The sequence below is a fragment of the Myxine glutinosa genome, chromosome 7 (genome assembly GCF_964187855.1).
Source record: "Myxine glutinosa chromosome 7, kmMyxGlut1.1, whole genome shotgun sequence".
In the NCBI taxonomy this organism is placed as follows: domain Eukaryota; kingdom Metazoa; phylum Chordata; class Myxini; order Myxiniformes; family Myxinidae; genus Myxine; species Myxine glutinosa.
Window position 1 is genome coordinate 23,485,137 of NC_136267.1, and position 24,377 is coordinate 23,509,513.

Genomic DNA, 24,377 nt, shown 5'->3' on the forward strand with positions numbered 1-24,377 from the left:
GGACATGGTCAATATCTCAGAGTCGTATCTAATCAATTCCTGATCAGCAGAGAGCGAGGCAGCTTCAGTCTGCTTAGCAGTAAGATGTGGGTACTGTACATCACAATATGGAGTCGTCTGCCAAAAGGAAGAGCGGGTTTTCCAGAGCACGAGAGGTCTTTTATATATGTACAAGACTGGGCCAAACATACTGCCTTGGGGAAACGAAAGCCTCCACTGGGAGAGGAGAGGGTTTCATTTCTGGCAACACATGGACTGCGTAAATGGAGGAATTCAGAAATCCAGGAATGATTGTGGCCTTGTAAATCCAGAAATTGTCATGGCCTTGCATGCCACTGAAAGAGAGCTTGGCAGGTAAAGCAGGATTCTAGATTTTGCGGAGTGCCCAAGCTATGACCAAGGAGACGGTCCTGACCTCCTGATTGAGATTTAGAGCTTCTGAGTATTTCTGTGAGAGGAACAGAAGCATGTCCAGAGTTGAGTGACTGGGACGAAATCCACACTCATGGTCAGAGATCAGGCTGTTTGAAAACAGGAAAGATGTGACGTCAGAAGCAATGATGGATTCCCTGACTTTGCTTGTAATTGGATCCAATCTGCAGCTGATAGGGTCTGATTCACCATGTTTGTTGTTGACACAAGTGATGTTTGCCGACTTCCTTGCAGAGGGCAGGAGACCAAAGGAGGACAGACTGAATACGGCAGATAGAGGGAGAGCAGGAATGGCGGAGCAAGATTTGAGAACAAGGGCACTGATGCCATTTGGGCCCGTCGCTGAAGCAGGGTCAAGGCTGAGCAGAGCGCTACCTTCTCGGGTGAGAAGCACACAAACTCCAGCAGACAGTGGGTATGAGGGGGCAAGATGGCGACAGTACAGGACGGGTTGGATACTTAAGATATTTTTAGGCAAACAGAGTTCAGGCATCTGCCTTATCTCTGGCAGTCTGTGGTGATGCCATTTGAGGTGAGGAATGGGATGAAGGGGGAGCATACACCAGATGTGAACTTCGTACTGAAAAGTTTATCCCAACCTGTGATTCAAAATAAATATTTAACCATGAAAATGTTGTTATGGTACCTTCTTTTTGTTTGTAATCCCTTCATATCATGACCTGATCCCTTATATTCTTAATGTATTTTAGTTACATTTGCTCTTTATAATTCCTGCTCATTACTTGTACAAACGTATTGTTTATTATATTATGTTTATTACATTACTGGTAAACATAAGTATTGGAACAGATTAACTTAAAGGAAATTAAAGTAGTATAATTGTCAGTACTTGGTTGCATATCCAACAAATGACCCAATGACATCTCCAAACTCTTGGTATCTTCCTTTGAGATGCTTTGCTCGGCCTTTATTGCAGCCATTTTCAGTTGTTGGTTGTTTTGAGGGTTTCTGACTTTAGTCTCCTCTTCAACAAGTGAAATGTGTCCATGCTCCATTGGATATAAATCAGGAGATTGGCTTGGCCAGTCTGAAACCTTCCACTTTTCCCCTGATGAACTCCTTGGTTATGTTGGCAGTGTGTTTTGGGTCATTGTCTTCCTCAATTACTGCGTGGTAAAGCGCCACCCAATGAGTTTGGAGGCATTTTATTGCACATAGGCAGACAAAATGTTTCTGTACACTTCCGAATTCATTCTGCTGCAGCCATCATTAGTTACATCATCAATAAAGATGAGTGAACCACGCAAGCCCAAGCCATGACACGATCTCCACCATGCTTCACAGATGAGGTAGTATGCTTTGGATCAAATACATTTCCTTCCTTTCTCCACACTTTCACCTTTCCATCGCTTTGGTAAAGGTTTATATTGGCCTCCTCTGTCCATAAAACTTTGTTCCAGAACTCGACTCGCTCACCTTTGTACTTCTTGACAAATTCTAATCTGGCCTTTCTATTTTAATGCTGATGGGAGTTTTGCAGCTTGCGGTGTAGCCATTGTAATTCTGCTGTCGAAGTCTTCAATGAACGGTAGATTAATTATGATACTTTCACCCCTGCACTCTGCTGCAGCTGCAGCTCTGCTGCAGGTTGTTGGTGATGTCACTGACAGTCGTTTTAGGGTTCTTCTTCACAGCTCTGATGATTTTTCTGTCATCAACTGCAGTTGTTTTTCTTGGCTGACCTGGCCATTGTCTATTGCTGAGTACGTGAAGGCAACAGGAAACACCTGAGCAACAAGAAACACCTGCCAATCATCTGTTCCAATACTTATTCTTACTGAAAATAACAAGTGCTATTGCCCTATGATGGTAAACCATGTATGCACAGAAATACCAAGAAATAAAAGATGACCTTCTGTACTCTTGCCTCATCTTCATCTTTTGATGTAAAATCCAAATTTCTTGAGTATAAAGAAATAATAACAAATTTAACTTCATTGTTCCAATACTTATGGAGGGCACTGCAGACTCCATGACACCAATGACGACACCTGCAACCTCTGCCAGACTACCCCACACACAATTAAACCAATTATGGTAGAATGCATGGCCCTAGCTCCACGAAGGTAAGAGCACAGCATCTTAAATGGGAGGGATCTCTGGGTCACTCCCAGGAGATCAATCGGCTATCCTGTTTGAGCAGAACTGACTGCTAAATCAGCAACACCACCATCAACAACAACAACAACAACAACATGAACACCACACAAAATATATCCTGGCAGGGTCTGCAATCTCCAATTCCTATTTCTACTTGGTTTTGTCATTCAAGTTTTTTCATACAGTCTTAGGCTTTCGATACAATCTGGCACCCAGAGCATTGATCTCCGAAAGTCTCTGCCTGTGGTATCCAAGGCCAACTCCACTCTTGGTTTACTGACTTCCTCCACTCTCATAGCCAACGTTTGGCTCTCAATGGAATCCTTTCATCTCTCCCTGTCAAGGCTGGAGTGTCTTCTTGGCCCCATCCTATTCCTAATCTTCATCAATGATCTCTCTCACTCCATGGAAATCCTTTTTTTGAATCCTCTTTGCAGATGACCTCAAGCTCTGCCGTGTCATTCCTCATCGTTCAGATAGACAGGCAGCAGCCGCTATCCCCCTCTTCAGACCTTGACAAAATCACAAACTACTCAAACACTTGGAATATGCCTTTTAACCCTGAGAAACCCAACATACTCACTCTATCTCCGAAAGTATCATACGGTAAACCCTCCCATTTACTTTTTCAACAATCCTCTCGAAGTGAACTGTTGGGTCTCACTCTCACTCAAACTCTTGTGTCTCACTATCAGCCATTATATTTATTGGGCAAACCACATTTCAAAGTTTTCCTACAGAGCCAGCTGCTAACTGAGCATCCTCCATTGTGCAAAGTCCTTCCTTAGCACACCTGAACTCCTATCCACCTGCAAGGGTTTCATCCACAGATTGATGGAATACGCCCTCTCCTCTGAGCTGGCACCCCTGCCTTGAACCTTCCTCAGCTTGACGCCGTGGAAAACGAGGCTTTCAATATCATTGGAACCTCCCGCAATGAATCTGAGTCGATGGGCCTATCACTTTGCTATCGCCGACAGGTTACTGTTCTCTGTCGCCTTCAGCCTCCTTTCTGATATTGCACTCAATCTCATTCTTCCATCCACGATACCGCTGTTGACCACCATCTTTGATAATCTCCCATTCCAAAACCATCATCTTTTCTACACCCGTTAAACTACTACCCCCCTTCCCTAATTTATTTTAAATCCCCATCCATCTTGTCCATCCCTTGCATTCTCTCCTACCCATCATCGTTACCCTGCATCCCTTATTTGTCGGTCTCCGTCTATTTTCTCCACCGGCAATGCTGTTGCCATTCCCCTTTCTCTTTCTGCTGTTCCTTTTGGTATGTTGCGTCCTGATCCATTCTCCGTGTTGTAGCTCTTCCACAAGCCTTGACTTTGTATCCCAAAAAAATGAACAATTTTAATTAATTGTACCATTTAAAAGGAGGTTAACAAGGGGAGATGCAGAAAATAGGGACAAATGGAGAAGATTGTCATGGGACCTGCAAGGCTAACCCCCGCTCTAGCAGGGAAAATGGCCTTAAAATGCCTGTTGTGTGTTGTTTTATACCATCTAAAACCAGTATTTCCTGCTTATGCTATCCCGACAGGGGGAAGCCAAGATGCTCAAAGGTGATGAAGTGTTTCGTGTTATCCGTGATAATTGTTGGGATCCAGTCTGTCGGTTGAAGGACATGGAAAAGACAGGTGAACAATTTAAACTTCACACTTTACTGCTTTACTGCTCGTTGTCCCTGTTCTCTGCTTTTGTACTTGTGTGCTTCCCTCTCTCTCCCCATCTTGTCTCCCGCTCCCTTTTTTGTATGTTTTGTGTGTCCGTTTGTTGTTGTTTTTTGTTGTGATGGATGTTAGCTCTTACACGAGCCTCGATCTTGTATACAAAAAAAAAGAAAAAAAACTGCGGTCAGCAGATCATATTCCTTTTCTATCCAATCGATTTGGCAAAATTGCATGAACTTTCATGATTTTACTTATAAATTAGTCTACTTGCCAGCAATGTGAACCCGGAAATGTTGAGTACCCCAAAGTTTTGAGTTAGAAATGTACAGTATGGGTCCCCAGCACTTAGAAACTGCCGGATGCTAACTTGCATATGTTGGGCAATTAGCAAAATTAGCATTAATAGCATTAACCCTATCAAACATAGGCCTGGGACACTGAAATTTCTGTTTCGCTCTATTGCTCCACTTTTATTCACAGGTATTAGAGGTAACAAAGGCAAGTACCATACCAAACTAGAATAATATGACTGTGGGTAAGTAATATCCTCAAAATTAAAACACAAGTATACCCAAAATTATCAGAGCTGAAAAATATGTGCAATAGTTACACAACATAAAACTTCCATCAAGAAAGAGCGTCTTGCACTTCTACTACTCTGCACTGTTATAAAGCATATCCTCATCATAAAACTCATCCTCATCGTCTTCATCTTCTTCTCCTGACTCTACATTCTTGTCATATTGCTCTTCTTGCTGTGAGTGTGTTGCAACATGTACTATCAGAGCCTTTGCAGAAGCAGTAGCTGGTACAGGCCAGGCCTGCAGCTACGCAGCTGCACTTTGCTGTTAAACAGGGCTTTAACCCAGCTTTGCAGCTTCAGCTGATCATTTCCAACACGACAGGAGGAGCAATGGGGCTTGCATCCAGGATGGGCACGATGACTTCCTCTCCCTTCTCGCCTTCCTTCTTATTCCATCCAAACTCTGTTATGTCCACAGCTGGTGGGTCTGGGCAGTCTGCTGCTTTCCAAAGCAGCACCTGTAGATGGGCACGCCGTCCATGGAGGAGAGCGTTGCGCTCTGTAGGAGGCAGTGTCTTCAGTGCTGGGGGGGTTTTGCGCTTTCGGTAGATGTCATATCTGGTGACGTTCAGAGATGCCGACTCCCTCTCGTTGTACAGAGCCAGGAAGAAACCACTCACTGCCTCTATAATCTGTAAATCAGTAGCTCCCTCCTCTCCGATGAAGTGAAGCAGGTCACCAGGTACTACTCTCATGGCCTTGAGTGCGGACACCTTCCCTTTCCCCACGGGATAGGAGGTGGTGTCACATCCGGAGAGAGCATGCATAGCCAGGATGGAGCGACACTGCTCACCGAGATTCTCTCCTGTCGAATTGATGTTGAGAATAGTGCCATCCCATCTCTCCATCTGCAGGTTACATGTGATACCCACCTTCCAGCACCAATAGACCATGAGTACGAAAACATCAGTGTCGTCGCTGAGAATGCGGACAGTTTCAACTCCGCGACTGGCTGCATCCAACATGTATGAGATGAGGGAGACGTCAGCCTCGTCATGAGTGACAATACTGTCTGCTTTGCTGACCATCTTGATGTGATCTCCGATGCTGTGTGTGCACAGGAGCTCACCCAGTCTCCGTTTGTTTGTCTTGTTCTTCATCACTTTGTCGCGGCTAGGTAGAGGGGTTGTCAGTGAGAGTCGGTACTCTGTTGAGCTCTCCCCAGCTCTTCTCTGCCTCTCGTGGTCTTTGGCAGAGACTTGCTCATACCGGTCAAAGATGACAAATGTTTCGGTGATGTAGCGATTAAGCCGGCACCCCATGCTGGCTGCGAGGTCAGCCACAGTGCCTGACGATGGCCACACCACGTGGTAGATGAGCTGCGATGCATCAACGAGTACAACATGTGGTAGGTGGGGATTGGGGGCAAGGATTCCAAGACGCTGGACGATCACAGACTTGTTACCCTTCCTGAGGCATCCATACTCATCGATGATGGATGCAGGGACCGGGCTGAGCTCGTAGTCAAAGAGGGCAGAGAGCTCCATTCTTCTCTTGCTCCCCACCACCAGCAGCCGAGCAAACAACGCCTCAAGGTCACATATGATCTTCGCATTGACCTTCACTCTTTTTTTGGTGAATGTCATTGTCACCACCTTATTTGAGATGGGCACATGAAATCTCTCAGGAAGTGATGAAGAGAACAGTGTGCTCATGTCCTGTCCGATCTTCAATGCATCTTGCACATTCACCTTTTCATCTGCCACCTGGCCATTTATGATATGGTGGAGGGTCGCGGTCTCTATGGTGAGTGGATGGGAGTTTTCCTGTAGCACTCTCAGGATTTTAGCCCGCTCCTCCACGTCCAATTCCCGCCGTCCTTTACCCTCTTCTTTGTGTCTGTTGGGCTTCATTGTCTTATCCGGTGCTTCAGCATCGTCGTAAATCTCATCCAATGACTTGGAGAGATAGGAGCAGATGCCGAAAGATTTGATCCACACGGCGACCTGCTCAGGGTTAGTGGAGATGCCCTTCATGCCTCCTACTCCCTTCCCTTGCTTGATGCATGTCTGCTCCCCAAACATGTCTCCACTCACTGCAGCTGCACCATCAGAGTGGCGGCACACATGGCTTCCAGCGTAAAGGTCATCCTTGGCAGTAGCAGGAAGGTACTGCATGTCGCGCAGATGCCATGTGATCCATCTTGCGTAGTGGTGATGACCGGCAGCAAAGAAATAGGGCAACATCTCTTCAAGGCAGTGTTGTTGCAGCATCTAATCACGCTCTCTTTCTGCTCGCCAGAACCTGTGAGCTATTAGGGTAGGGGTGATGAAACAATCCACCCATAGCCGGCCTGTGGGGTGCTCTCTGGCTTTCTCCAGGAATGCCGTTATCTGCTCGTGAGTCTTCTCTCCCTCCTCTAAGAAGTCATGAAGAAGAGCAGACACAACCATACGGAAGGCTCGCATAGCCTTGGGCCAGGCCTTCCCGTTGAAGATGGATTTCAGGCCTCCAAATGATGCACCGACTAGCTCCTCCACACCTGTTGAATTCATCAGTTGTCCGATTGAGCCGATGAATGACATGAGAGTGTGCATCATCCCAGCTCTGAGAACCACTGATGACCATCGCTGCAGATCACTCCACTTGATCAGGCAAGCGATCACGTACAGCTGCATGTCAAACGTGATATGACTGTGGCTCATGCCAAGCTGCCTCAGTGATGTGTCTAAGTAGGCAATGGTACTGAGCACTGTATCAGGGTGGGCAGGGGGCGAGTCAAGCAGTGGTCCAAAGACACTTATCGTCTTCAGCTTTGGAGCACTGTCATCACCATTGCGATCTTGCACAACATTGTAGGCTGCCCAGTCCAGGGGAAGAGGGGAAGAGGGGAAGAGTGGAGCTGCGAGAGCCAAGCAGCATCCTTCTTCTGTGCTCTTGAAACACTCTGTTTGATGGCATCTTGGAAAGCATCAGTTCTTGGGACTTCTTTCAGAGCTGGTGGAGTCATCTTCTTGGGGCCTGTGTAATGTTTGCACATCGGATTTTTATGTGAAAAAATAAAAAATATTTTTTCACATAAAACGGCTTTTTTGCGCGCAAAAAAATTATTTTGCTATTTTCGGAGAAAAAAAGAATTTCGCCCTTTTTCGGGAAAAATAAAATAAAATGCCCTTTTTGGTCGAAAATGTCTGGCAACGCTAAAAAAAATTGGGGAATTTTTCGAAATTTTAAACTGCGATCAAAATTTTAAACTGCGATCGAAATTTTTAATTGCGATCGATCTCAAAAACAAAACGTTGCGTCCACTTGCGTGCGTTGCGTCCCCAGCGTGTACAGCAGTGAGGCGGTGTACTACAGTGAGAGAGTGTACACAAAGTGTGAACAAGTCTCCTATCAAGATGAGTGCTGCTCTTCGTGACAAGTGGCTGAAGGAATTCAACGCTGGCGGCGATGGGGCCACCTTCAAGTACGTGTCGAGTGACACGGCTTTCTGTCGAGCTTGTGAAAAGACTTTCCGGGCGAAGCAGAAGTCTGAGCTGGCCCAACATGTCCGAGGAGACCGCCACAAGAGCAACTTGGCCTTGAAGAAGAAGAGGACGGTCACGCAAGCCACCATGGAGGACTTTGGTGGCGGAAAGAGGCACAAGTGCGACGTCGTGGCTCAGGAGCTGTGCCAGGCCATGCTGGCCGCTGGCATCCCATGGTCGAAATTGGAAAACCCTGCCCTCCGGTCGTTCCTGGAGAAGCACATCACTCTCCAGATCCCCGATGAAAGCTGGATTCGAAAGCACTACCTCGACAAGTGCTACGACGAGGCCTTGGCGGGGATCCGTGCCGACCTCGGACAGCAGCCCATCTGGCTGTCCGTCGACGAGACGACCGATTCGGCAGGTCGATATGTGGCCAACATCATCGTGGGACGCTTGTCCAAGGAGGGGTACTTTCGTCCCCACCTCGTCCAGTGCATGTTTCTGGAGAAGACCAACTCCGGGGAGATCGTGCGTGCAGTCAATGACACGCTGCGCTATCTTTGGCCTGATTTCAAGCCGGAGTGCCTCAAGGTCCTCGTCAGCGACGCCGCGGCCTATATGATCAAGGCCGGCCATGCCCTGAAGGAACTCTTCCCGGACTTGCTGCATGTGACTTGCGTTGCCCACGCGCTCCACCGTGTCTGCGAGACAGTCCGAGAAATGTTCAAGGACGTCAACGACCTGATTGCCACGACGAAGAAGGTGTTCGTCAAAGCCCCGTCGCGTGTCGTATTTTGGAAGGAGCAGCAGCCCAATCTTTCTCTCCCCCCGGAGCCCATTCTGACTCGGTGGGGGACGTGGATCGACGCCGCGGTGTTTTACGCCGAGCACTTCGAGGCCGTCAAGGACATTGTGGACCAGCTGAACGATGACGACGCGATGGCAATCCGGAGTGCCAAGGACCTGTTCGGAAAGGCGGACATCAAGCTCAGTTTGGTCTTCTTAAATGCCCACGTGTCGTTCATCCCGAAGATCCTTAAGCAGCTGGAGGAGGTCGGCATGGAGCTGGCCAAGGCCTTCCAGCTCCTTGATCAGGCCAAGGAGGAGCTCGAAAAGATCCGAGGCTGCCGTAAGGAGATCCTGCTCACCAAGTTCAAGGCGGTGCTGCAGCGCAATCCCGACATTGGTGTGCTGAGGACAGTGGCTTTGATCCTGGATGGAGATCAGCACGGATCTGAGGTTGGTGTGCCGGCTGGAGTCAAGCTTGCTGACATCCCCCTCTTGAGGTACTGCCCCATCGTCAGCGTCGACGTGGAAAGGTCCTTCTCCGTCTGCAGAAACGTCCTCACCGACCGCCGACACCGCCTCACCAAGGAGAACATTACCAAGATAATGATTTCAAACACCTACTTTAACCGTTCCTAAAAGGGTCTTGTCAATTTCTTCTAGTCCTCTACTTATCAAACAATGCGGTTGCAATAAAGGTACCTGAACGTCATTTTTTTACCTGTTTACTAGCCCAGAGTGCTTAATGTTGTGCAGGAAAAAGCTTACCATTTTTTGTTCTTTTTTTGACTGATTTCTGAAAAACTTGGTAATAAAAAAAAATGAATAAAACGGGGGAAAAAAATATTTCGGGATTTTTTCACATTAAAAAAAAAAAATTCCGCTTTTCAAAACATAAAAGGCCTATTTTCTTAACATAAAAATCCGTAGTCTACGTAATGTTCAATGACAAAACTGCTCTTATGAGCGATACTATGTTTCCCAGCTTCAAGCTTCGTCAGACGGGGTAGTTTCAGCGACATGACCTTACCACCAGGTGTGGCTCCTCCGGGGAACAGGAGACCTGCTGGATTCTGCACAAACTGAGTGGCCATGGCATGAGTCGTGCGGCGACCATTGGGTGTGAAGACCACAAGATCAAAATTATCACCCCAACTGTGGATAGGGCCGATGTGCCTCTCCAGGCCGACTGCGCGCAGGAACTTATCTGGGTCCTCAGAAGTATATTTGGCAGCTGACTATCTGTCTGAGTGTATTATGTCCAAATTTCATACAGATCCTTCAAATAGTTTGCTCACACGAAGCATTCAAACGGAGCAATAGAGCGAAACAGAAATTTCAGTGTCCCAGGCCTATGTTTGATAGGGTTAATGCTATTAATGCTAATTTTGCTAATTGCCCAACATATGCAAGTTAGCATCGGGCAGTTTCTAAGTGCTGGGGACCCATACTGTACATTTCTAACTTAAAACGTTGGGGTACTCAACATTTCCGGGTTCACAAGAGGGCTCTATAGGCTTGGCAAGTAGACTAAATGGTTATTGACATTGCTGAAGCATTATTGATTTATAGTAGAAAAGGCCACTATAGTAGAATTTATAGTGGAAAACTCCTGACGAGAGCAATAAGGGTGGGAAACTTGAAGTTGAAAGTGGCCATCCTAACTGAGCAGAACATTCCCATGCACGCTCCAAGTACCACCATCAAGTTTCAACACATCCCCCCCCCCCCCCCCCCACACCTACGATTAACATAGTTTTCATTGTATGATAACACAAAGAATTGGCATGTTTTAGAATGACTTGCACAACTTCTGGGTTGCGAGTTTGGTTTATCTTTTTGGTGATCGTTAATTTGGTTAACTTCTGGCTCGAGTAATACACTCTCCCACCAGGAGTGTCGCCAGACAAAAATATTTACATGGAGAATTTGCGTCATATCCCCCCTCCCCAACCCCATGCGACTAGGATTTTTTTTGGAGCCTAAAACTTTCCCAGGCAGCCTCCAAATTTCAACTCATTCTGTCCAGCAGTTTAGGAGTGCATACAAGTAAAAAATAACACATACATGAACAAAAGGCATGTAAGAGAGTTTGTTATGGAACAATTAAATCCTCTTCTCCAATGGCTTGATGTCTGATCATCAATTTGGTTTCAGACCTGGACACTCCACTCTGGACATGCTGCTTCTGCTTTCTCAACAATGGATGGAGGTCCTCAATGCCAAACAGGAAATTAGAGCAGTCTCCCTTGACATATCAGATATCACGTGCCTTCGATACGGTCTGGCACCCCGCTCTGCTCACCAAACTCTCCTCCTATGGTATCCATGGAAATCTCCACGCATGGCTGGCGGACTTCCTCTCTAGTCGTAGTCAACGTGTGGCCCTGAATGGGTTTCTCTCATCTCCTCTTCCTGTTCAGGCTGGAGTTCCCCAAGGCAGTGTTCTGGGCCCTGTGCTTTTTCTGGTCTTCATCAATGATCTCTCTGACTCTCTTGAAAATCCTCTCTATCTCTTTGCTGACGGCTCTACTCTCTGTCGCTCCATTCTTCATCCCTCAGATCGGCAGTCTGCAGCCTCCTCACTCTCTGCAGACCTTGACAAAATCACAGACTGGGCAAACAAGTGGAACATGTCTTTCAATCCTGACAAATCTCACACTCTTACGATGTCTCTCCGAAAAGACCGACTGGACAACCCTCCCATCCACTTTCTGAATAATCCTCTCCAAGAAGTTCTGTCACTCAAGCTTTTGGGTCTCACTATCTGCCATGATCTTTCCTGGGAAAACCACATTTCAAATCTGGCCTCCAAAGCCAGTCGCCGACTGGGCATCCTCCGTCGTGCGAAGCCCTTCCTTGGCACACCTGAGCTCCTCACCACATACAAGGCTTTCATCCACAGCTCAATGGAATACTGCTCTCCCCTCTGGGCTGGTGCTCCTGCCTCACACCTAGCACGCCTTCACGCTGTTGAAACCAAAGCATTCAGAATCATTGGAATCTCCCGCGATGAAGCTAACTCCAAGGGTGGTGGTCTTTGGTGGTTGGTTGGTGGTCTTTCCATCTTCTACCGACTCCTCTCTGGCCTTGCCCCCCCCCCCCCAGCTCTCTCTGGGCTGTCCCGCAAATATTCCTACAGGTCGCACAAGATCTGCCTGCAACCCTCTTATGGTTAAACTGCCAAAATCAAGACTCTCTGCTCACCTTCACTCCTTCATACCTCTTTTCTCCCGCCTCTGGAACAAACTCCCTCACTCTCTTCAATCCCACTCCACCCTCCAAGTCTTTAAAACAGCTGTTCACCACCATCTCTTATCTTCCCCCATCCAAAACCTTGATCTTTTCTACCCCCGCTAATTTCACCCCAATTCCACTTTTTTGAAATACCAACTTCTGTCCAGGAAGTCCTTGGTGTCCTTGTGTTTTATACTTCTACCTCCCCCCCCCCTTCCCATGCCTCCTCCCCCCGGGCCCTCTCCCTTCCACACATCTCCCTGCTCTCGGATGTTGTGTTTGTGTGCTTCCCCTTCTCTCCCCATCTTGTCTTCCGCTCCCTCTTTTTGGGTATTTTGTTTGTCTGGTTGATTTGTTTGTGAAGTAAATGTTAGCTCTTTCACGAGCCTCGATTCAGTATACAAAAAAAACAAAAAACAATTGACCACCTCCTACTGAACAAGGCCGTACTTGAAAATTGCAAAATGCCAATAACTAAATTTTCCACCACCTGGGTAGACTATAACAAAGCTTTTGACAGTGTCCCACATTCATGGATGATAAAATGCATGCAAATATACAAAATCAATCCCCAAATAATCAAACTGATCGAGAAAGCAATGGAGCTCTGGAATACTACATATATATTTCAGCACTCAGAAGGGAATATCGAAATACCAGATGTGAAGATATGATGTGGAATCTTCCAGGGCGACTGTCTTTCCCCCCTTCTGATTTGTCTGGCTTTGGACCCACTAAGTAACCTGATCAATGAACAAGGACATGGATACACTCCAACAACCAACAGACGAACATCCAAAGAAATATGAAAGATGACATATCTACTATACATGGATGATTTAAAGGTCTTCTCGCCAAATGACCAAAAATTGACAGAACAACTAAAACTAGTAAAACAGTTTTCCCGAGGACATTCAAATGGAATTTGGGCGAGACAAGTGCGCCAAGTGCACATTTGTACAAGGGAAACAAACAAAACTGGACAACAGAAAAATTGACCTTGAAACAACACAACAACAGATAGAAAACGAAGCATCATACAAATACCTTGGAGTGGAAGAGGGCCACCAAATGTCACAAGCAAGTACGCAAAACAATCACCAAAGAATACCAACATAGAACGAAGCTGATCCTGAAAACATACCTCACCCCAAGAAAGAAAATCAAAGCCATAAACCAGCTCACAGGACCTGTGTTCCAATATAGCTGCGTAATAATAAACTGGTCCCAATCAGAAATCAACAAGTTAGACATCAAAACAAGAAAACTCCTTATCATCCACAAAATGTTTGACAAAAACCTGTGCATCCTGAGAATGTACCTGCTGAGACGAGAGAGAGAGAGGGAGCGGCCTGATGGAACTCAATCAGGTGCACAGAGCGACGAGAGTAGGACGAGCAGGCAAATACAAAAAATAATTGGACAGAGCAGGGATAGACAAAGATGGATCATTGGAATGGTGAAGAAGAGGTCAGCTCAACTGGAGGTGGCGAACGAATCATAATAAACGCCCAAGATCAAGGACACAACACCAATGGATTTACAGTGCATTCAGAAAGTATTCAGACCCCTTCACTTTTTTCACATTTTGTTATGTTGCAGCCTTGTGCTGAAATCGTTTAAATTCAATTTTCCCTCATCAATCTACACTGAATACCCCATAATGACAGAGAAAACAGGATTTTAGAAAGTTTTGCAAATTTATTTTAAAGAAAAAACTGAAATATCACATTTACATAAGTATTCAGACCCTTTGCTATGACACTTGAAATTTAGCTCAAGTGCCTCCCATTTCTCTTGATCATCTTTGAGATGTTTCTACACCTTGAGTAGAGTCCACCTGTGGTAAATTCAATTGATTGGACATGATTTGGAAAGGCACACACTTGTTTATATAAGGTCTCACAGCTGACAATGCATATCAGAGCAAAAACCAAGCCATGAGGTCGAAGGAACTGCCTGCAGAGCTCAGAGACAGGATTGTGTCGAGGCACCGATCTGGGGAAGCCTACAAAAAAAATCTCTGCTGCATTGACGGTTCCCAAGAGCACAGTGGCCTCCATGATTCTTAAATGGAAGAAGTTTGGAACAACCAGTACTCTTCCTAGAGCTGGCCGCCCGGCCAAACTGAGCAATCGGGGGAGAAGGGCCTTGGTAAGAGAGGTGACCAAGAACCCGATGGTCACCCGATAATAAGCTTGTTACATACACGTCAGGTGGGTCGACGACAACCGTTGACTACCTGATGGTGCGTAGGCGAGATAGGGGGCACCTCCGAGACACAAAGGTAATCCCGGGGGAGGAGGCTGTTTCACAGCACCACTTGGTTGTCTGCGACGTAAGGGTGAAAGGTGCGAGGAGAGCTCGGCGGGTGAAGTACCAACCGAGAATGAAGGTGTGGAGGTTGAAAGAGGTGACAGTAAGGGAGGCATTAAAAGAGAGGCTGAGTAGGGTCGAGGATGATGTGGTTGAGCTTGAAAGTGGTTGGATGTCAATGAAAGCTAGTCTGTTGGGAGCCGTTGGTGAGGTATGTGGATGGACAAAAGGACCACCGAGGCACTCGGAAACATGGTGGTGGGATGATGAAGTTGGAAAGAGGATTGACGAGAAGAGGAAGAAGTTCAAGGAGTGGCAGAAGGCGAAGGGTACGGGCGCAGAAACAGCAGAGCATGAAAGTTATAAGGCAGCCAGGAAGGCTGCAAAGAAAGAGGTAGCAAAGGCGCAGGAGGCATGTAGGAAAATGTTCGGAGAACGCTTGGATTCGGAAGAGGGTCAGAGAGCGGTATTCAGGATTGCAAAGCAGATAGCGAAAGAGAGGTGTGATGTGATGGGGGTGAGCTGCTTGAAGGATGAAGTGGGACAAATCGTTGTCGACCCAGATGGAATTAAAGGAAGATGGAAAAGATATATGGAAATGCTGTTGAATACTGAGAATGAATGGGATGGCAACATAGAGAGTAATCCAGTTTTAGGACCGGCAGAGAAGATAACTGAGAAGGAAGTTGAGGAAGCGATAAAAGCAATGAAGGGTAGAAAAGCGGGAGGGCCGACGGGAGTTGTGGGAGATATGTTGAAGGCAGCAGGAAGTTGGGGTGTGAAGAGAATGACAGAGATCTGTAATCTGGTGGTGAAAGAAGGCCGCATTCCAGTGGATTGGGAACTGAGTACCCCCGTCCCTCTATACAAGGGGAAAGGTGACCCTCTGGAGTGTGGCTCGTACCGAGCGATAAAGTTATTGGAGCATGGAATGAAGGTATTGGAAAGGGTGTTGGAGAGGAGGATAAGGAAGAAAGTGAAGATCGACGAAATGCAGTTTGGATTTATGCCAGGAAGAGGAACGACAGACGCGCTTTTCATTGTGAGGCAGTTGCAGGAGAAGTACATGGAGAAGAGGAAGAAGTTGTTTCTTGGGTTTGTTGATCTGGAGAAAGCATTCGATCGGGTTCCACGCAAAGTATTGACATGGGCATTGAGGAAGTTAGGAGTGGAGGAATGGTTGATCAGAGTAGTGATGGCAATGTACAAAAGAGCGCGCACAGCTGTAAGGACGAAGGACGGGAACAGTGGTGAGTTTGAGGTGAAGGTGGGAGTGCATCAGGGGTCGGTACTAAGTCCACTACTATTTGTAGCTGTGATGGAGGTGCTGGCTCAGAACGTAAAGGAGGGTTTACCGTGGGAGTTGATATATGCAGATGATCTGGTGTTGATTGCGGAAAGTATGGATGGACTGAAGGAAAAGATGAACACGTGGAAGGAATGTATGGAGACAAAAGGTCTGAAGGTGAATATCGGAAAGACGAAGGTGATGGCAAGTGGTAAAGCATGTGGTGAGGTGGAAAGAACTGGGAAGTGGCCCTGTGCTGTGTGTAGGAAGGGTGTCGGAGTGAACTCCATTCAGTGTACAATGTGCGCTGAGTGGGTTCATCAAAAATGTAGTGGTCTGAGAGGGTCATTAACCAGTGTGGCAGCTACATTCAAATGTAAGGTGTGCACAGAGGGAGCTGCAGATGGAGGAAATGTTGAGTTGGATCTTGGAGACGGTGTGAAGCTGGAAGGTGTGAAAACATTTTGCTACCTCGGAGACATGCTGAATGGAGAAGGTGGATCAGACTCGGCAACGGTTGCTCGAGTGAGATGTGCATGGAAGAAGTTTCGGGAATTGAGTGGCGTGCTGATGATGAGGGGAGTGTCGTTGAAGCTGAAGGGAAAGGTGTATGCTGCATGTGTGAGAAGTGTTATGATTTATGGGAGCGAGACATGGGTAATGAACGTAGAGCAGCAACGAAGGTTGGAAAGGGTGGAAATGCGAATGGTTCGACGGATGTGCGGAGTATCGTTGAGAGAGAGGAAGACAAATGATGAATTGCGAAAGATGATGGGAATAGAGCCTGTGATTGATGCTGTGAAGAGGAACAGGTTGAGATGGTTTGGTCATGTGTTGAGGAAGGATGAAAGTGACTGGTTGAGAAGAGTGATGGAAATGAATGTAGAAGGAAGTAGAAGACGGGGAAGACCGAGAAAGACTTGGCTAAAGATGGTGGAAGAAGAAATGCGGGCAAGGGGGTTAACAAGGAGAGATGCAGAAAATAGGGCAAAATGGAGAAGATTGTCATGGGGACCGCAAGGCTAACCCCCGCTCTAGCAGGGAAAATGGCCTTTAAAATGCATGTTGTGTTTGTTTGTATTGACGGTTCCCAAGAGCACAGTGGCCTCCATGATTCTTAAATGGAAGAAGTTTGGAACAACCAGTACTCTTCCTAGAGCTGGCCGCCCGGCCAAACTGAGCAATCGGGGGAGAAGGGCCTTGGTAAGAGAGGTGACCAAGAACCCGATGGTCACTCAGACTGAGCTCCAGAGATCCTGTGTGGAGATGGGAGAAACTTCCAAACAGAATCTTGTTTCTCACAGTCTGAGGGTCCTTTAGGTGCTTTTCTGCAAACTCCAAGCAGGCTTTCATGTGTCTTTCACTGAGGAGAGGCTTCCGTCTGGCCACTCTGCCATAAAGCCCAGATCGGTGGAGTGTTGCAGTGATGGTTGTCCTTCTGGAAGTTTCTCCCATCTCCACACAGGATCTCTGGAGCTCAGCCAGAGTGGCCATCGGGTTCTTGGTCACCTCTCTTACCAAAGCCCTTCTCCCCCGATTGCTCAGTTTGACCGGGCGGCCAGCTCTAGGAAGAGTCCTGGTTGTTCCAAACTTCTTCCATTTAAGAATTATGAAGGCCACTGTGCTCTTGGGAATCTTCAATGCAGCAGAGATTTTTTTGTAGGCTTCCCCAGATCTGTGCCTCGACACAATCCTGTCTCCGAGCTCTGCAGGCAGTTCCTTCGACCTCATGGCTTGGTTTTTGCTCTGATATGCATTGTCAGCTGTGAGACCTTATATAGACAGGTGTGTGCCTTTCCAAATCATGTCCAATCAATTGAATTTATCACAGATGGACTCCAATCAAGGAGTAGAAACATCTCAAAGATGATCAACAGAAATGGGAGGCATCTGAGCTAAATTTCAAGTGTCATTGCAAATGGTCTGAATACTTATGTCAATGTGATATTTCAGTTTCTTTTTTAAAAATAAATTTGCAAAACTTTCTAAAATCCTGTTTTCTCTGACATTATGGGGTATATTGAGTGTAGATTGATGAGGGAAAAAATGAATTTAAACGATTTCAGCATAAGGCTGCAACATAACAAAATGTGAAAAAAGTGAGGGGTCTGAATACTTTCTGAATGCAGGGTAAATAGATGGCGGTACTGAGCCAGACAGAAAGTGTAGGTTCTGAAAGACTAGGAAAGGGATGCAAAAAACTATTATCAGAACAAATTTACACACAACGGCACAACAAAGTATTCAAACTGAGATTCATTGTCATATCTGCAAAAATTTAAACATCCCAGGACCAGAAAACTCATGGAAACACGAACCAAGGGCAATCATTTAAAATGAGGACGTCATGCTCACATACAACCTGATGATTCTATCGAGCGTGAACATAGAAAACAAAGCATTGCATCCGGACATTGTACTCAGGAACACAAAGGAAAAGACAGCATTGATGATTGATATCAGTACCCAGCGATTTTTGGCCTAAATAACTCAGAAATCAAGAAAATGACCAAATACTAGGACCTCAAAAATGAGGTCAAGAGATGTTGGAAGCTGAAGAGCATTGAAATTGTCCCAGTGATAATTGGAGCTTCAGGAATGACGAATAAGAAGCTCACTGTTTTTAAAAACATCCCGGGGTACTACAACTGGAGGCAATCCAAGGTTCGTTGACGATCCTGAAAAGAGCCCGTGGAACAAAACTGAAAACAAGGAAAATTAAACAGCTTGGTCCATGGACCATGATGTCCCTTACTGAATTGGCGGTGGATACTTTAAGTCCTCAGAGGACTCCGTTCCACCTTCTTAAACCCCACAAAAGAAGATAACATTCAATGACAAACACACACACACACACACACACACACACACACACACACACAATTAAATATACAATAATATGACAATGATTCTCTGAAGTCTGTCACATGTAACCACTGCAGGCAACATTGTTTGGTGATATGTTTGTTGTTGCATCTCCCGTAGGTGTTACAATGCAGGTGATCTCAACTGTGCCCGTTATGTTCAACTACTGGGTAAGATAAAGAATACCAAGAGAGGCTGAGTGGTTACTGGAAGGCAAATAATAATTCTGGAACCTTTTTCTTTTCCTGGTGGTCACAGCAATTTTAAAATGTTTCAACCTGTTAAAATTATATTTTGCGATTCGTCTTAGTTCTCAGAAGAAATGTCTTTTTTACATGTTTCTGGGACCTCAGATGACATCACAACAGCAAATCATGTGCTCATAAGGGACCTCAGCTCATGTGGTTGTGAGAGTCAACATCTCTCTGCCTATTGTCGAGCAATGCCTCAGCACCATTCTGTGTTTGCTTCCAAATCTTCGGTATCCTATCCCTCACTCCATGCACCTACCATACGCTCTCAAACCCAACTGCTTCTGGATAATGTGTCTTTCTCACTTGGGAAAGAGGAGAGGTTTCTGGAAAACCTCGACTCCGATTATGTGACAGGCCCAGATGGCATCGGTGCATGTGTCCCAAAAACCTGATCTGCTGCTCTTGCTCATCCTCTTTCTACTCTGTTCACTTGATCATTATCTCTGGGCAATATTCCATATGCAGATCATTCTGTCTGGGTCTGGCACCCAGCCATGAGCAGAAAACTCGCTGGTTATGGCATCCAAGGCCACCTCCTCTCGTGCCTCGCTGACTTCCTCCACTCCCATGCCTTACTGACAGGGTGAGTGTGTGGGATTTGTTGGTGTTGAAACACATATTCCAAGTGTTGAACCAGCTCCTGATTCTATCAAGGTTCTGTCATAGTCAGCATATCGTCAGCAATTCTATCATAGTCAGCAGATAGCTTTTACCAGGATCTTCTCATCTTCTCTCCATGTCGAGGCTGGAGTGCCCCAAGGTTGTGTCTTGGGCCCAGTCTTGTTCTTCATCTTCATCAATGATATTTCTGATTCCCTGGAAAACCCTGCCTATCCCTTTGTTCATGATTCCACCACCTGCCATATAATCTCTCATTCTTCAGACAGGTCAGCAACAGCCTCTTCCCCCTCTGCAGACCTTGATAGAATCAGGAGCTGGTCCAACACTCGGAATATGTGTTTCAACACCAACAAGTCCCACACACTCACCCTGTCTCTCAGGAAGGACCATCTGGCAAACCCTCACATCCACTTCCTAAACAAACCTCTTAAAGACGTTTAATCACTTCAACGTTTTGGCTCCATCATCAGCCACGAGCTTTCTTGGGCAGGCCATATTTTCAAGATGGCCTCCAAAGCCTGCCGCTGACTGGGCATCCTTCATCATGCAAGGTCTTTCCTTGGCCAATCTGAACTTTTGACAACATACAATGCCTTCATTCGCAGCTTGGAGTACTGCTCTCTCCTCAGCCATTTGGTCCAGACATTGTTTTTTTTGTGCCAAGTTACACCTACAATAATAAGCAAGTTCTGCCTGCAATCTCATTTTCGCTCTTTTTAATTTGTTGTCCCAGGCCACCTCAAGTGGTCAGCCAGCCAAACGTTCAAAACATTTATTGCTACGACCAGTTGTGCGAAACAGCAAATGTGTAGTGTAACAAACATGGCTTCAGCATTGCTCACATCACACTAGCCTGCCCTCCAACAAATTCAGACCGATAGTCCCCGTCTTTTCCCATAGCCTGGTGTTGGCTTAGCGGTTAGGGTGCTGGCTTGGGATCCTAGGACCCTGGGTTCTAAATCCTGGTCGATCTCTGAATTAACGCCAGGGGGGTTGACTCAGCCTGTCATCCTTCTGAGGTCGGCAAATTGAGTACCAGTTCACTGGTAATTCCCTGTGTGTTGCAAGAGGCAACTAGCAGGGTTGGTGGCAGGAAGAGCATCCGGTTGTAAATCATTGCTTCAAAAAGGGGACCACGGTGCCCAAAAAAGGCCAACCCCTGCTCTGTGGGGGAAAATGGCCTCCAAAGGTGGTTGGTCGTCCCTGTCTATTCCCATTTTCTGCTTTTTAACTCCCAGATGAATTTTCCTCCTCACGAGGACCTTCTTCAACTTGTGGTGGAGCATTAACTTATTGCAACATGTGGATACTCTTCCAACCAACCAGGCCATTATGACCAATTGACAATTTATTTTCCAACAGCCCAACCTACCATTTTTATCCAATGAAGCATTGCTCATGAGTCAAAACCATCCTGGGGACAACTCGCTCCTACCTTGTCCTGTAGGCACGACCAGCCGATACACTTGAGCTTTGCAAGCTGCTGAATGAGCACCTGGCAGGTGTGGCAAAGCAGTACCCACGTCGATTTGCTGCACTTGGCACACTACCCATGCAGTCACCGATGCTTGCCGTTGATGAGCTACGCCGCTGTGTGCTTGACCTGGGCCTTGTTGGAGTGGAAATTGGTTCACATGTGAACACTTGGAACCTCGGATCACCCGAGCTGCACCCTGTTTATGCTGTAAGGCAATTTTCCCCCTCTTGTTTGCAAATAATTTGAATGTCAACATCATCAAAATGAATTTTGTGTAGTACAAAATTGTATGGATGTATTAGGGTCCTGAGTTTGGTACTCTCCATGTATCACAGGTTTTAAGTACCGTATCTTCGCTTCATTTTTACTATTTCCCAAGACGATGGTTTATTTCACATTTTCACCGTTAATTATTCAGGAGACATCGATATTTTACTTACTTGCATACTCCCACACATGTGATAAAGGGAGTACGGTATATAAAGTATTCCCAGGAAGTATCAGATTCCGCCTGCAATTGAAAAGGGGTCGTCCACTTTCTCCCTACACACTGCAAGGAGGAAAGGGGATCACCATGACCCTTTCTCTCCGTCTTGCCGTGGAATTTTGTGTTCCACTACTTCTTCAAAGGCCCAAATTATTCCCAACTTCTAATGGGGTTGGCTGGGAAATGTTTTTAGATCAAGTCTTTTACGAACTGGCTAGCCAAGCCTGACATTCCAATCAAGGTAGCAGAAATTTGGAATTTGGCAAGGGTACTGGCGACAACTAGTCTACTCTTGATGAAAAACCGTGGCATCTCTAATGTCCACCGATCTAACGTCCATTCGAAAGATGACAGACTTCCTGATGCAAGATCATCTCTGTTTAAAATCACCAATCTTAGTTACACAGCCCAGACTAGACAGCTCAAACGTAAGTGCGCTCGCCACCTGATCTGCACCATCCAGTCAGACTCTGGAATACCACTGCATTCTCCTTCCACAACACTCAAACTGTGTTGACTTCATCGACAAGGCGTTTGAACCAACCAGTGCTCTCAGGTAGGTACTAGCTCCAGTTTTTTGTTCTTTCTCAGCGGCGATTTTAACTGCCGCCATACCAGCAGTTTTAGGCTATTTCGAAGCCTAAAATTTCACGGTTCTGTTTAGCACGGTTTTTGTGTGTACGTATAGTGTGTTTCACTGCACGGTTCGGAAGCAGCACGGTTTTTCGAAGCTGTACATGTTCTCCACGTTTCTGAAGTTAAGTAATTGTTCACAATTGTACTTTTGTCGAAACTGTATTTATCTTTCGGTGTGTGTACGTATAGTGTGTCCCTCGGAAGATTCTCGGTGTTAATCTTTCATAAAATAATAGTTTCTGTTTGCCCCGCGTGTGCGGCCTTGTAGCCTGAGGCTTCCCCCATCACAGTTTGTTCACTTAATTTCCTTCCTTCGCTGTCTTTGCTTGGTTCTTAGGTTTTTCCCTTCTGCCCCAAACTTCCCTGAACATCTACTCTTTGTCCAACGGGAAAAAAAACATTTATTTCCCTTTCTCCACGTGTTATTTCCCTTTCTCCACGTGTGCTATTGTCTAATCGTGTGCTTGTGTCCACGTGCGCTGTCTCGCCCCGACCCCATTATCTCCTTGCCTTCCACCTTTTGCCCTGTTCAGGTGACTCATGGTTGTCCCTCGAGGCCCTCTCCCCGTTGGTATTTTTGTGAATATGATTGTTCTTCACGGTTCTGTTTAAATATGTCTAAACTTTCCCATGCAGTTTTATTCAGTGGTATATTGCAACACGGTGTTTTTCTTCCTATTTAAAAGGCTCCTTTCAATTTCCTCTTCAACTCATTCCACTTCAAAAAAAAAATCAATCTCTTATAATTCTTCCTCACTACATGCTCTAAATTCACATTCATTCCATTCCACCCCTCCTCCATCGTTATTAAACGGATCGCTAACTTGAAAATCAAAATAAACCAATTTGTTATAAATGTTCGTCTTTCATGAATCATCCACTTTCTAAACTCCCCCTTGACCCTCCCCTCCAAATCTCCTTCCTTGCCCCTCCCCTCCGAAACTCCCCACTCCCCTTCAAAACTCCCCCCCAACCCTTCCCCTTAAAATCTTCCCCCTGACCATCCCTCTCCAATTCTCCCCCATCCTCCTCAAAGCTGCCTCCTCCCCACTTCGTCTCCCTTTCCATCTCATACCTCCACCTCCCCCAACCTGCTACTTTCCTCTGCCCCCCCTCAAACAACCCCTCACTGTGCCTCACCCCATCACCATCAAACCTTTCATCCTCCTCATTCTTCCCTTTCTTCTAACTCTTCTGTAATCTCTGACACACTATCAACTGCTCTCCCTACCTCCCCCTCTCATCCTTTATCTGACCCTACCCCTCCCCTCCCCTGTCCTGCACCCGATGCTCCCCCTCTCTCCTCATTAACCGTATGGACCTCAAACATCCGAGGCCTTCGCTCAAACCTGATTGATCTCTCCATTCAGGTTGCTTCTGACAATCCAGACTTGATCTGCTCAACAGAAACTTTCCTCCTTCAAGATGTCTCTGATTCCTTAATATCTCTTCCTGGTTACTACCTCCTCCGGTATGATAGACCTGAGCCTCGTCCTGGTGGTGGGATTGCTATCTTTATCAAAAACTCTCTTCCTTACTCTCCTTGCACTGCCCTCTCTCCACCTCACCCCCAAGAGTACCTCTGCCTACGGCTTCCTCTCTGCTCCCACCTTTTGTTCATACGTGTTCTGCACCGTCCTCCAAACAGTGATGACTCCATTTGCATTTCACTGTCTGACAACATGGACCAACTTCTATCAACTCATCCAAACTCTCTCTTCCTCATATGTGGTGACTTCAACTGTCATCATGCCAGCTGGCTGGGTGTGGGTTCCTCTCTCACCAGCCATGGCACCTCAACAAAGGACTTCTGCGACTCATTGGGACTGACACAATCTGTCAATTTCCCGACCCGGATCTCAGTCAATGGAGTATCTTCTCTTCTAGACTTGGTTATGACAAACTTCCCTGCAAATGTCTGCTGCTCTTCTTCTGCTCCAATCGGTTCTTCTGATCATGTGCTTGTTAAAGTGGACATCTCTCTGGCCATTCTCAGAGAGCCTCCTCGGTGCCGACAAGTCTGGCATTTCACTCAGGCTTAATGAATTGCCATCATTAATCATCTGACATCCATCAATCATCTGGACTGGTCTCCCATCTCGACTGCCTCTGACATCAATTCTTCCTGGGAATTCTTCCAAAGCAAACTACTCTCTCTCATGCACAGATTTAT

At 46.3% G+C, this 24,377-nt stretch overlaps 1 protein-coding gene across 1 annotated transcript in view; it reads left to right on the plus strand.

Moving 5' to 3' along the window:
• ACMSD (aminocarboxymuconate semialdehyde decarboxylase) overlaps positions 1–24,377 on the plus strand; it is a 92,354-nt gene that overhangs the window by 19,658 nt on the left and 48,319 nt on the right. Inside the window, exons 3-5 of the mRNA XM_068121934.1 lie at positions 4,112–4,208; positions 18,850–18,899; positions 21,052–21,288. Of these exons, the coding sequence (XP_067978035.1) occupies positions 4,112–4,208; positions 18,850–18,899; positions 21,052–21,288 (384 nt within the window). The remainder of the gene's footprint in view (positions 1–4,111; positions 4,209–18,849; positions 18,900–21,051; positions 21,289–24,377) is intronic.